The sequence below is a fragment of the Otolemur garnettii genome, unplaced genomic scaffold (assembly GCF_000181295.1).
Source record: "Otolemur garnettii isolate 467f Iridium unplaced genomic scaffold, OtoGar3 scaffold00007, whole genome shotgun sequence".
Taxonomy (NCBI): Eukaryota; Metazoa; Chordata; class Mammalia; order Primates; family Galagidae; genus Otolemur; species Otolemur garnettii.
The window spans coordinates 20,405,154-20,416,357 of record NW_003852402.1 but is presented as its reverse complement, the minus strand read 5'-3'; the positions used below and the strand labels follow the sequence as shown (position 1 = coordinate 20,416,357).

Genomic DNA, 11,204 nt, shown 5'->3' with positions numbered 1-11,204 from the left:
TCACAGCAACCTCCAATTCCTGGGCTCAAGCAATTCTCCTGCCTCCAGCTCCCAAGTAGCTGGGACTACAGGCGCCTGCCACAACATCCAACTATTTTTTGGTTGCAGCCATCTTTGTTGTTTGGCGGGCCCAGGCTGGATTTGAACCCACCAGCTCAGGTGTATGTGGCTGGTGCGTTAGCTGCTTGAGCCACAGGTGCCAAGCCACAAGCAGGCCTTTCTAAGGGTGTAGTTCAGGCTTCCTGTGCTAACTCTTCTCTGCACAAACTAAGTGTAGCAATGTGGGGGAGTCTCACAAACATCATGTGGAGCGACAAGCCAGACGTAGAAGAGGATGTACGAAGGGATTCCATTTGTGTAAGGTGTAAGAACAGTCCAAACTATGCCACTACAAGTCAGAGGAGTGTTTCCCTGTGGGTGTCGGGTGGGAAATGACTGGAAGGGGCACGAGGACGTCCTGGGGTCCCGATGATGTTCTCTCTCTTTGTCTGGCTCCTTGTTACATTGGATGTGTTCTGTTTGTGAAGTCTCTGAGCCGCACACTTACATGTTTACTTTTCTGCTAGAACATTATGCTTTAATAAAATGTTTTTAAAAGCCTAATCATAGAAATCTTTGTAAATCTACTTTGAAGAGTTTGAGGATTAACAAAATAGTATATGTATAAGCACAGAGATGTAGTTACAAGATTCAGGAAGGGAAGGAAAGCAAGGTTTAGATTCTTCCTGTAATGTGTGGCATTATTCAAATAAATTGCTTATTATGATCTGGAAGTACAATAGAAAATTATCAGCAATTAAAGCTTAACCAAAGCTTAAACTATGTTAAGACACAGTATTAGATATACATAATATATGTTAATTATTTGAAAGGTGGATTATGTATCTTTAATATTTCTATTAATTTTTCAGAAAACAAGGTTTATTTTAGCCAAACATATCATTGAAGCCTGAATAAACAGGAATTTTCTATGTGTTATTAAATATATTGTTTCTAGGTAGGCACAAATTCAGATGGTGTCAGATAATTTTGGGTTGTCCTAGGAAGACTAATATGTAACTACTGGAGATGAACTTATATAAGACCTCTGAATAATGTCTGTTAGACAACTTAGTATCTCAAACTCATTAAGACATATTTTCTGGAACTTAAAAAGCCTCATCAACTATCATATCACCACTGAACAAAGATATTCTAAAAGCTTGCTATGGTTGCTGAATTTTAAAGTATTATTGTTGGACATCAATGCTATGAGTGGATCCTATTCTACGGGTAAAAATGGAGAATATTACGATTAACTCATTGAATTATCTGAATTGATTACATTTGCTGCTGACTTGAAACATTATTACCATATCAATTTCTTATTATACCAGTTCAATTCTTTCATTTCCGTCATAAAAGAGATGCTTAATAGATTGGAATCTGAACATAAGACTAAACTGGAGCAACTTCATATAATGCAAGAACAGCAAAAGTAAGTAGGTTGCAAATGAATCGCACATGGGCAGGAGTGAGATTAAAGTTGTCTTGTGACTGATTTTCTGGAACGTGGAGTAGAAAAATAGCTAGATTTTCATTTGATCAAATGTAAAACATTTTAACTTTTTCCAGCATATTAATAAGTTGAGTGAATTAAAATGTATTTGAAAATCTAATGTGGTTTCTGAATACAAAGAGAGAATCTTAGCATTTTCTCTGCAAAATCTTTTGTCTGCATTCGCCTCTGGCATTGTGAACTCAGGCTGCTGAACACCAGGAGCACCACTGATAAATATTTTTCAAATTTATCAATTCCGAGTGTTCCATTTTTTTCCTTTCTCTTTCATCTAACTGTAGAAACGTTTATAGAGCATTCATTTCATGAGTAGTGAACATTCACAGCATTCACCTCCTTACTTGTAGAGAAGATTTGCTAAGTTATTTGCAGAACAAGGTCGCTGCAGAAAGTTTTGAGACAGTGTTGTGGTCCATTATTTCACTTCCCAGAGACACAGTCCACAGCGTCCTTTCTGATTCACCTGTGCACATTTCAACTTGCTCAGCTTATCAGTGTAGCTGGGGGAGGGCTTCATTGGTTTATGTCTGTGAGGATTTTACATTTTGTGTGTATCTTAAAACTACCATGTTCATTCATATACTCAAATAAGAAGGCAAAGAAGGAAATTGTTCACTGGAACATGCCAGTTTATTAAAATCAAAGCTCTACTATATTCTTTGCTACAGAGCAAAGCGTATGAATTTGGGATACCCATTAAAATTTAATCTTGAACCAAAAGGCATCTGAAAATCCGTAAAGTTGACATTAATCATGAGCAGCGTCTCCAAAGACCAACTCTTCATCTTTTGTCCTAGTGTAAGATGGAGACTTGCAATGAAAGTAAACTCACATGGTGTAGAAATAGGCAGAACAGCCCTGTGTGCTCTGAGTATTCTGTGGTGTATACATGTGTGATGTTTATTTTTTTTTGGCTGGGGCTGGGTTTGAACCCACCACCTCCGGCATATGGAGCCAGCGCCCTACCCTTTAGAGCCACAGGCGCTGCACCATCTATGATGTTTAATGGATTGTCTATAATAACATAGGAACTCTGAAAAATAATTTTCATACGTAGACACATTTTAATATCTAGTACTTACGGTGGAGTAAGGAAGTGAAGCTTCCCTTTTTCTTCTTTCCGTCTAAGTCCTACCTGTTTCTCAAGACTGAAATCTGGCCCACATCTCTGTGATTTACAGCATTTGTTGTTACTATCGCAGATTCTGAGTTTAATCACCTTAAGTTTCCCCTATTATTCTCTCAGTGAGATGTGAAGCCTTTGGAGCTGAGAGCTATGCTTTCTGGTCTTATGATACCTTGAGTAAATTCATCATTAAATTCCAAATGTTGAGTTTTAAAAAAGGACTTAGATCAGTGGTTCTCAACTTTCCTAATGCAGCAGCCCTTTAATTCAGTGTCGCAACCCCCAGGTTGAGAACCACTGGCTTAGATACACATTATTTTTTGAGCAAATAAAAAATAATGGAAAAGATTATGACTCTCCCCAAACAATGAAGTCACATTTATTTGGGTTCTAATAAATTCCATGTGGATAAACAGTTTTTAGTTTGAGTACTTAAAAATCTGCATTTCTTTTTATTGTTTTGTCATAATTCAACTCTCTTCCAGATCTTTGGACATAGGAAATTCAATGAATGCTTCTGAGGAGACAAAAGTTACCAATGTTGGGAATCAGGTAAGAAGATAATTTTTATAGAAAGTGCTTGACAATGCACTTCCCTTGTGGGGCTCTTAATCTTTAATCAGCAAATAGGACATTTTTATTGAAATCTGTTACCATGATTGACTTTTTTCTATTTCAGCAACTAGACAAGGTTTTTACCAGCCTTGGAGGAGACCTGCTGTCTGGCGGGGAGCCAGAAAACAAAGAGGATGGGTCACACAATAAACAGAAAAGAGTGAGTTTCTTTATTGGTCTTTTAGTACTGTTATTTATATTTTAAGATTTCCTGTAGAGCACAGATTTCTCTTGAGAAATTTACTTTAGAATCTTAATTAGAAACATTGTGCTACTATCTTTATGAAGCGTCTTTATCAGCAGACATGACCTAACCCATGTTGAGAGTAAACTCGGGTAAGATTTGCAGCCTCCTCTCTCCTGGCCCTCCCACGTGGGAGTGTTTCTAGATGGCCTGCCTCCTGGCCCTTCCTCGTGCACTTGGCCAGTCACACCTCCTGTTAACGTCCCCCTTGTCTCTGCTCTGCTTCTGTCCCGTGCTGATGGCTTCCCCTGCAGGTTCGTGCCCTCCCTCTACCTTGGGCTCCCCTGACCGTGCTCTTCAGTATTCTAATTTATCTCCTACTTACTACGTTCCCAGCTGTTTGAGTTCCAGACTTTTTCCATTCTTTTGTGCCCAGCAATCTCATTTCTCCTCTTTTATTTCATGGTGACAGCCTTAACTTTTATGGCCCATCACCTTTTCAGCTGACATTTTTAAAGAGTACTGGTCAGTTATTTGATAGCATGGCCTTCAATTTGGGCCTGTCTCATGCTTTCTTGTAATTAGATTAAGGTTGTGCATTTTTGATGAGAATATCACAGAAGTGATGACATGTTCTCCTTGGTTCTTTCTATCAATGGTACATGATTTCTGCGTGACTTCTTAATGGTAGAGAAACAATATTTTAAAGACGGCTTCAAAATAGATTTGATTCCATCAGATAAAAAATCTGAGGCCTTTTTTTTCTTCTCTGTTTCCTCTTAAAATTTTGCTCTCCCTCTGATTTTGAATAGTAAACTGTGAAATAATACTTTTCTATTGAAATTTTGGTTAACATCCAATATTAAAAAAATACTTAAGTCAGTTTTACCCCAACTTCTGCTGGGGGTATTCTTCTGTTCATTCACCAAATATGAATACTTGTATGTGTAAAGCCAACAAACTACTGGGCATAGCTGTTCACAAAGGCGTAAAAGAGCATATTGTTGAGGTTATGGTTTAGCAAGGTTCGTAAGAGATAAAAGCATCGAGTTTGCTGTAGACATTAGCAGTGAAAGTATGCATTTGTTCAAGTCTTTCTTAGCTTTTTGGTGAGTTCCTAAAGTATTTTTTTTTGCAATTTTTTCTTTTTTTTTTTTTGGCTGGGTCTGGGTTTGAACCCGCCACCTCTGGCACATGGGGCCTGCACCCTACAGGTACCACAGGTGCCACCCAGTTCCTAATGTATTTTTGTAGTGAAGTAAAGTTGAACAAGATCTTCTAATTTTATAGAAAGAAATCACTTGATTTTTTTTTGTTCTTGTTAAAAAAATTAAATCTTGTAGTGCTTTGAAGTAAAACCTAACCCAGACAATCACCAACACAGGAATAGTTTTTTAGTGAAGTGGTACATATTGCTGAATGTACTAAGATGTACTTTACCAAAAAAGAAAAGTACTTTGTTTATAAACAGAATTATGAAGCTGCCATTTGATATTTTTTTCTATGTTTTAATTAAGGGATCTCTTACCCTTGAAGAAAAACAAAAATTAGCAAAAGAACAAGAGCAGGCACAGAAGTTGAAAAGCCAGCAGCCTCTTAAACCTCAAGTGCACACACCGATTGCTCCAGTCAAACAGGTCAGAGTTGATTTCTTTTGCATAATGTCAAGTATACCACTGTTAGGGATTATAGTAGTATAGAATTTAATCTACTAGCATTTTTTATAAACATGTGTTTTAAGGGACACTTTGATACATAGTTTCTAAGAAAAATGGTCATAAAGGATTTCCCATTGACTCCACTGTAACCTGCCCAGTGTGTAATGTTTGGTGACAGTGCTTGTTACCAATAAAGAGGAATCTAGATGAATAGGAGGGGTTCTTAAAGAGATTAGGTCTCATAGCACAAGTACAACCCAGTTGACTTTGAAATGAACGAGAATATTACATTCATGCTGTTATGTATTTTTGAGCTACAAATAATTTTCTATTTTTAGCTTTTCATTTGTGGTTAGGTCTGCAACTTGATTTAGCAGGATATATTTATGTAACCTGGGCAGCATTTATTTCTACCATGTTCCTCCAGGTATTGTTCTAGGTGCTGGTGTTAGGGCAGTGAATAAGGGCCCTGCTTGTAGGGAATTTATACTCTTAATGGTTTCAGAATAAGCTTTATCTTTAAAGTTTTCTTTAAATTAATTCTTTGTTGTTACCTGTTAATCACTGAAATTCTTTCTCTGAGGAAGAATAATCTTTTATGGCAGGGGCCAAAATTGGGAACATTTTGTAGGTACTTATGCACATACATAAGGATAGAGAAAATTCTACAAAGTTTTGATGAAATTCAAAATAAAAAGTAATAGAATCTTTTTTTGTGATACAGATGTACTAATGAGATAGTGCTCTAATGTTTTGGGGGAGATAACATTTTGCTTTAACTGGGGTTTCAGTTAGTGCTCTTCATCACGAGACTGAGCACAGATACTCACCTCTAAACACCACCCAGAGTTAGGTGGCAGCTGGATTTAGCTTGGAGGTCATAGTTTGCTAGTGCAGACCATTGAGCTTCATTTTAATTTACGCTTTCTAACGTAATCTGTAATGTTTACTAATGGTAAATAATTGATGCTTACAAGTATAACCTGTGATGTTTACTAATTATAAACCGTTTGGATTTCTTGGAGATGAAGTAATTCCCTCCTATTTTTCAGACCAAGGACTTGACAGACACCCTGATGGATAATATGTCATCCCTCACCAGCCTTTCTGTCAGTAACCCTAAACTCTCTACTTCAAGTACCTTCACTTCTGTTCCTTCCATGGGCATTGGCATGATGTTTTCTACACCGATTGATAACACAAAGAGAAATTTGACAAATGGCCTAAATGCCAATATGGGCTTTCAGACTTCAGGATTCAACATGCCGCCTAATACAAACCAGAACTTCTTCAGTAGTCCAGGCGCGCCTGCAGTGAGCAAGGTGACCCTGGGAACACCTCCCACTCTGCCAAACTTCAATGCTTTGAGTGTTCCTCCTGCTGGTTCGAAGCAAACTCCACAAAGATCCACAGATATGTCTGCCCTTAATAATCTCTTTGGCCCTCAGAAACCCAAAGTTAGCATGAACCAGTTATCACAACAGAAACCAAATCAGTGGCTTAATCAGTTTGTACCTCCTCAAGGTTCTCCAGGTATGGGCAGTTCAATGGGAACACAGATGAACATGATGGGACAATCTGCCTTTGGTATGCAGGGTAATCCTTTCTTTAGTCCACAGAACTTTGCACAGCCACCAACTACTATGACTAATAGCAGTTCAGCTAGCAATGATTTAAAAGATCTTTTTGGGTGAGGTGTCTTGCTTCTGTTTTGAAGGATTACTTAATTTTAATCATGGGTGAGCTGATTGACATCTTAGTATAGTTGGCTTGGAGGAACTCCTATGGGAAGGTGAATGGTTCTGTGACAGAAAACATCTGTTTCCGTGCCAGCATGGTAGTTGTATGGACTTCTAACCAGTTGAGTTTGTTTTTTAAAGCATCGAGGATTTTTTTTCCTCTTACCAACTCCTCTTCAGGTTTTTAAAGGCCCAACCTTTACCAATCTCAAAGAAAAAACAAGGACAGCTGCATTATCTTGAATAGCGGAATTTTTCAATCATCTGTTTATTTTGGCTTGTGAATCTTGATGTTATTTAAAAAATCGATTTGATGGGTCATTGCAAGCTCATCTGTTAAGTACAATGTGGTGTACACAGTCTCCCTTCCTAAGAAGTCTTAGTCTTCATTTTAATGTGTGAAAACTCTTGATGCCGTATCAATCTGTTTGCATTTAGTCAGACTGAGAGAGAAAATTATAAGCATAAAGAGAAGGATCAGGTCATTTCCTTTTTCCAAATTTATTTACTTTTCAGATGAACTAGTGTTTAGTACAAAAAGATTGAGCAAATATTGAAAAATTTGACTTACCTTGATTTCATTGGTTTAAATACATGACTAACCATCTTAACTGCAAACTAATCATTGTAAATTCTATTTTAGCATGGTCTGCCTCAAGTAGTAATGTCTTTTTCTGCATTTACTTGGGTATGTATAGAATCCCTTTTTTTCATCCTCCATCACAGAAGAGGTATGTGCTGATTGGTACAGATAAACTTGACAGAGCACTCTGAGGGGATTTCCCTACCTACTGCCTTCATATTTCATTCTGAATTCAGACCTCTGAAGTTACAGCATATGTGAATTGCATTTTCAAAAGGAGATTTGTAAGAATTAAACTATATTTAATGAGTAAATTTTTGAGATTTCTGCTGTATTGTTTCAAATGTAATAAACTTTACTTCTCTAAAAATGAGCAGTTGTATCTTCTGGCTACCAACAGATTGATTTCTGCCTGCCATGATCGTCCGACCTCCTCAATTACTGCTACTCAATTTTAATTATTTTCTAGGAATTTTAGGAACCTTTTGTTTGAACATTTTGATGTGTATAATAAGTGATTTGGAAAAAGTAAATTCTCCTAACAGGAAACATGCTTTATTTTTCAATACCTTCTTCTGATATTTTTATTTAATTTGCTGATTATTTAACCACAGAGCCTTATGCTATAAATGTCATTGTATTTTTAAAAAATTATATGCCACTGTTATGTGATAACCTTAAAACTATCTTTCAAAGAACTATATGTGTATTATAGTTACTGCCATAGAACTTGTGGTTTTTAATTATCTGGAACCAGCAATTATTTAAAATAAATCGTATGAAGTTTTGTGTGCTGGTCCTAAGTTTATTCATTGACTATGAGTATTCATTGAAAAATATATATACACATATGCTACATATATTTAATATGTAGTATTTGATTACAAAATATAATTTGATGACATGATTATCGCTGGCAGCATTCACTTAAGAGGGTAGCTTAAAAAATAAAAGTCAGCTTTCACACCTAGTGTCTGTGTGAGCTGTGCTTTGTTACATGGTTTTAGAAAAAGAATTGCTCGAATTGCTAAAGAAACTTAGAAACTTATCCGAGAAATGTAAACACTAGGAAGACCAAAATGTTTTTGCCACATTCATTTATAACTTGACCAGACTAGCTATCTTGTTTGTAACACAATCCGTCCTTTGGGATAAGCTTCCATATGGAATAAAATTGCCTAATGTTGACAATCTTTTCTTTATAATAATTCAGTGGTCACTGTTTATTGAGAAACCTTTTTATTTCATACAATAACTTGATGTCGGTGTTGGGACTCCTAATTAGAAGGAAAGCTAAACGAAAACAGCTTATCTAACTTGAACTTCTAAATATGAAAATAGATTATTTGAAAAAGTATGTAAACTTTGCTCATTCATTTGAGGTAATGGTGCTACACTTTTATGAGATTTTTCCTGTGCTTGCTTCTACTTTCTCAAAGGCATTTTATTTAAGTCAATTGAACTGTTGTCATTGCCTTTTTCTGCTGAAAAGTTGCCTCTGAAAAACAGTGCTATTTTTAGGCTTCTGTGTTCCTATGTAAACGAAATTTTCAAAGTACTAGATTGCCTTAAAATTATTTCAGATATTGAAAGTGCTTCAGTCCCTTGTGCTTAGGGTAGAAAACTGGTAGGTTAAAGAGCACCTGTAGACAAAAATTACAGCGAAGATGCCCTTTGGTTTGGATCGGTTCTCTGTTCTCTGTATGTGTGTGACATACGTAGAGGATGTATAAAAGGAAATGCAAATAGACTTGTACTTGTCTGGGTTTTGTTTTTGTTTTTATTTTGGAATGCATATAACTCTTCCTTTTCACTAAGTTCAGGAGGTAGTTTTTTTCTTTTTCCCCTATTTTTCTTTAACCTATAAAATACCTCACATGGTTGCTTTGACATATGAAAAAACACAAAGGAATATGTGAACATACCTGATAGCAAGTAGAATCTGCACCCAATAAATTTTAGCTTTGATCAAACTTTCCATGGTGAGGTGTGATTTCATACTTTGTGATTCACTGCTCTTGAAATAATTTGAGAACAAATGAATCTGTAAGAATTCAAACTCCATAGGATTTTAAGGGATTATCTGCATTAGTGGCTTTCAAACTGTGACACTTAGTAAGAAATACATTTTATCATGCAGCCACTCCATAAAATATATACCTGAGACAAAACTTTCAGAAAATGATAAGTATAGGATACACTATGTTTATCTTACTAATTCTTGAAAAGTTGATGAAGAAAAAAGTCCCTAAAAGAATTTTATGACTCAGCTGTCTCTCTCTGGAGCAGAGGTAGAAACAAAGGGCCTGCAGCTTACCTGGCTTAGTCCAAAGAAAGAGATCTGAGCCAGGAGCAGAGGCCAGATTCTCTCCTAACCTGCAGACCAGTGCTCCCTGCCACAGTCCCTCCCTTAGTGTGTGAATTCTTCTTGGAGGTGCTTTTGTTGAGACTTGTTTTTTGTAGCAAACATGCCTTTTGAACTTACCAGATACCATATAGCTGGGTGTGGTGGCTCAGGCTGTCATCCCAGCTACTGAGGAGGCTGAGGCGTGTGGATCACTTGACTCCAGGAGTTCAAGGCTGCAGTGAGCTGTGATTGTGCCATTTCACTCAAGTCTGGGTAACAATGAGACCTTATCTCTAAAACGCTTTTAAAATTTTATTGGGTACCTTGAGTGTCTTCAAATTTGGAAAAAGTGGCAATGATGAGGGGGATGACAAAAAAGGCAATGTACATAGTCACCATCAGCCTCTGGGTGGCTGCTGTGAATTGTGGATGAGGAGGGCTGAGGGGCCTGGGTGGGCACTGTACGCAGTACCCAGATATATAGCAGAGTTAAAGCTTATAAACCCGGGGGGGGGAGGGGAATGGTGTTGCCAAAGCCATTTCTCTAAAACAAAGCTTGTTAGATATTATAATCTTTTCCTATCTGGAAATTGCTTCCACCACTCAGGGAGGATTTAACAACCAGGAATACAAGCCACACATGTAATTTAAATTTTATTAGTAATCCCATTAAAAATAGGTGAAGTGGCTCTGCGAACAGAGCTCTGTGAGTGGGGCGCTGGCCACGTACACAGGCTGGTGGGTTTGAGCCCAGCCTGGGCCTGCTAAACAACAATGACAACTGCAACCAAAAAATAGCCAGGCACTGTGGCGGGAGCCTGTAGTCCCAGCTACTCGGGAGGCTGAGTCAAGAGAATCGCTTAAGCCTAAGAGTTTGAGGTTGCTGTGAGCTGCGACTGCACAGCACTCTATGGAGGGCAACATAGTGACACTGTGTCTCAAAAACTAAAAATAGGTGAAGTTAGTATTCATTCTGCATGGACTTACTATGAAAAACTAGTGGGATCATATTTTACGTTATGTTTTGATAACACAGTCTTTGAGATCTAGTGCATATTTTGCCCGTGGCACATTTCAATTCAGACTAGTCATATTTCAAGTACTCAGTAGCCATGTGGCTGGGAGCTAGTGTATTAGCACAGGTGCATCTGGAAGCTCAATAAGCAAAGAAGTGAATTTTGGCAATGACCAGCTTCCTATCTCCCAGCTCCAAACCCCTCTGTCACCCTGCTTCATGCTACTTTTGTACTCTGCCGCCTTGCAGAGTGTTGCGCTTCATCTGCAGAGGGCTCTGGAATGGCAAAGCAATGGCTACAGGAAGACGCTTCACTTCTGGGTTCTGCTTCTCCATTTTCTCCACCGTAGGAGCCCAGTGGCCCAAGCAGAGGACTCCA

The 11,204-nt window shown here is 37.7% G+C and overlaps 1 protein-coding gene across 3 annotated transcripts in view; it reads left to right on the top strand.

Moving 5' to 3' along the window:
• SCYL2 (SCY1 like pseudokinase 2) overlaps positions 1 to 9,444 on the top strand; it is a 61,617-nt gene extending 52,173 nt beyond the window's left edge. For 2 of the 3 annotated variants that reach the window (XM_023509305.1, XM_003783318.2), the window contains exons 14-18: positions 1,377 to 1,477; positions 3,170 to 3,236; positions 3,364 to 3,459; positions 5,001 to 5,120; positions 6,194 to 9,444. In XM_023509305.1, coding sequence (XP_023365073.1) covers positions 1,377 to 1,477; positions 3,170 to 3,236; positions 3,364 to 3,459; positions 5,001 to 5,120; positions 6,194 to 6,835 — 1,026 coding nt within the window. In that variant the 3' untranslated portion in view covers positions 6,836 to 9,444. The remainder of the gene's footprint in view (positions 1 to 1,376; positions 1,478 to 3,169; positions 3,237 to 3,363; positions 3,460 to 5,000; positions 5,121 to 6,193) is intronic. The other variant, XM_023509306.1, reaches the window with a different exon arrangement.
• Positions 9,445 to 11,204: the final 1,760 nt, after the last annotated feature.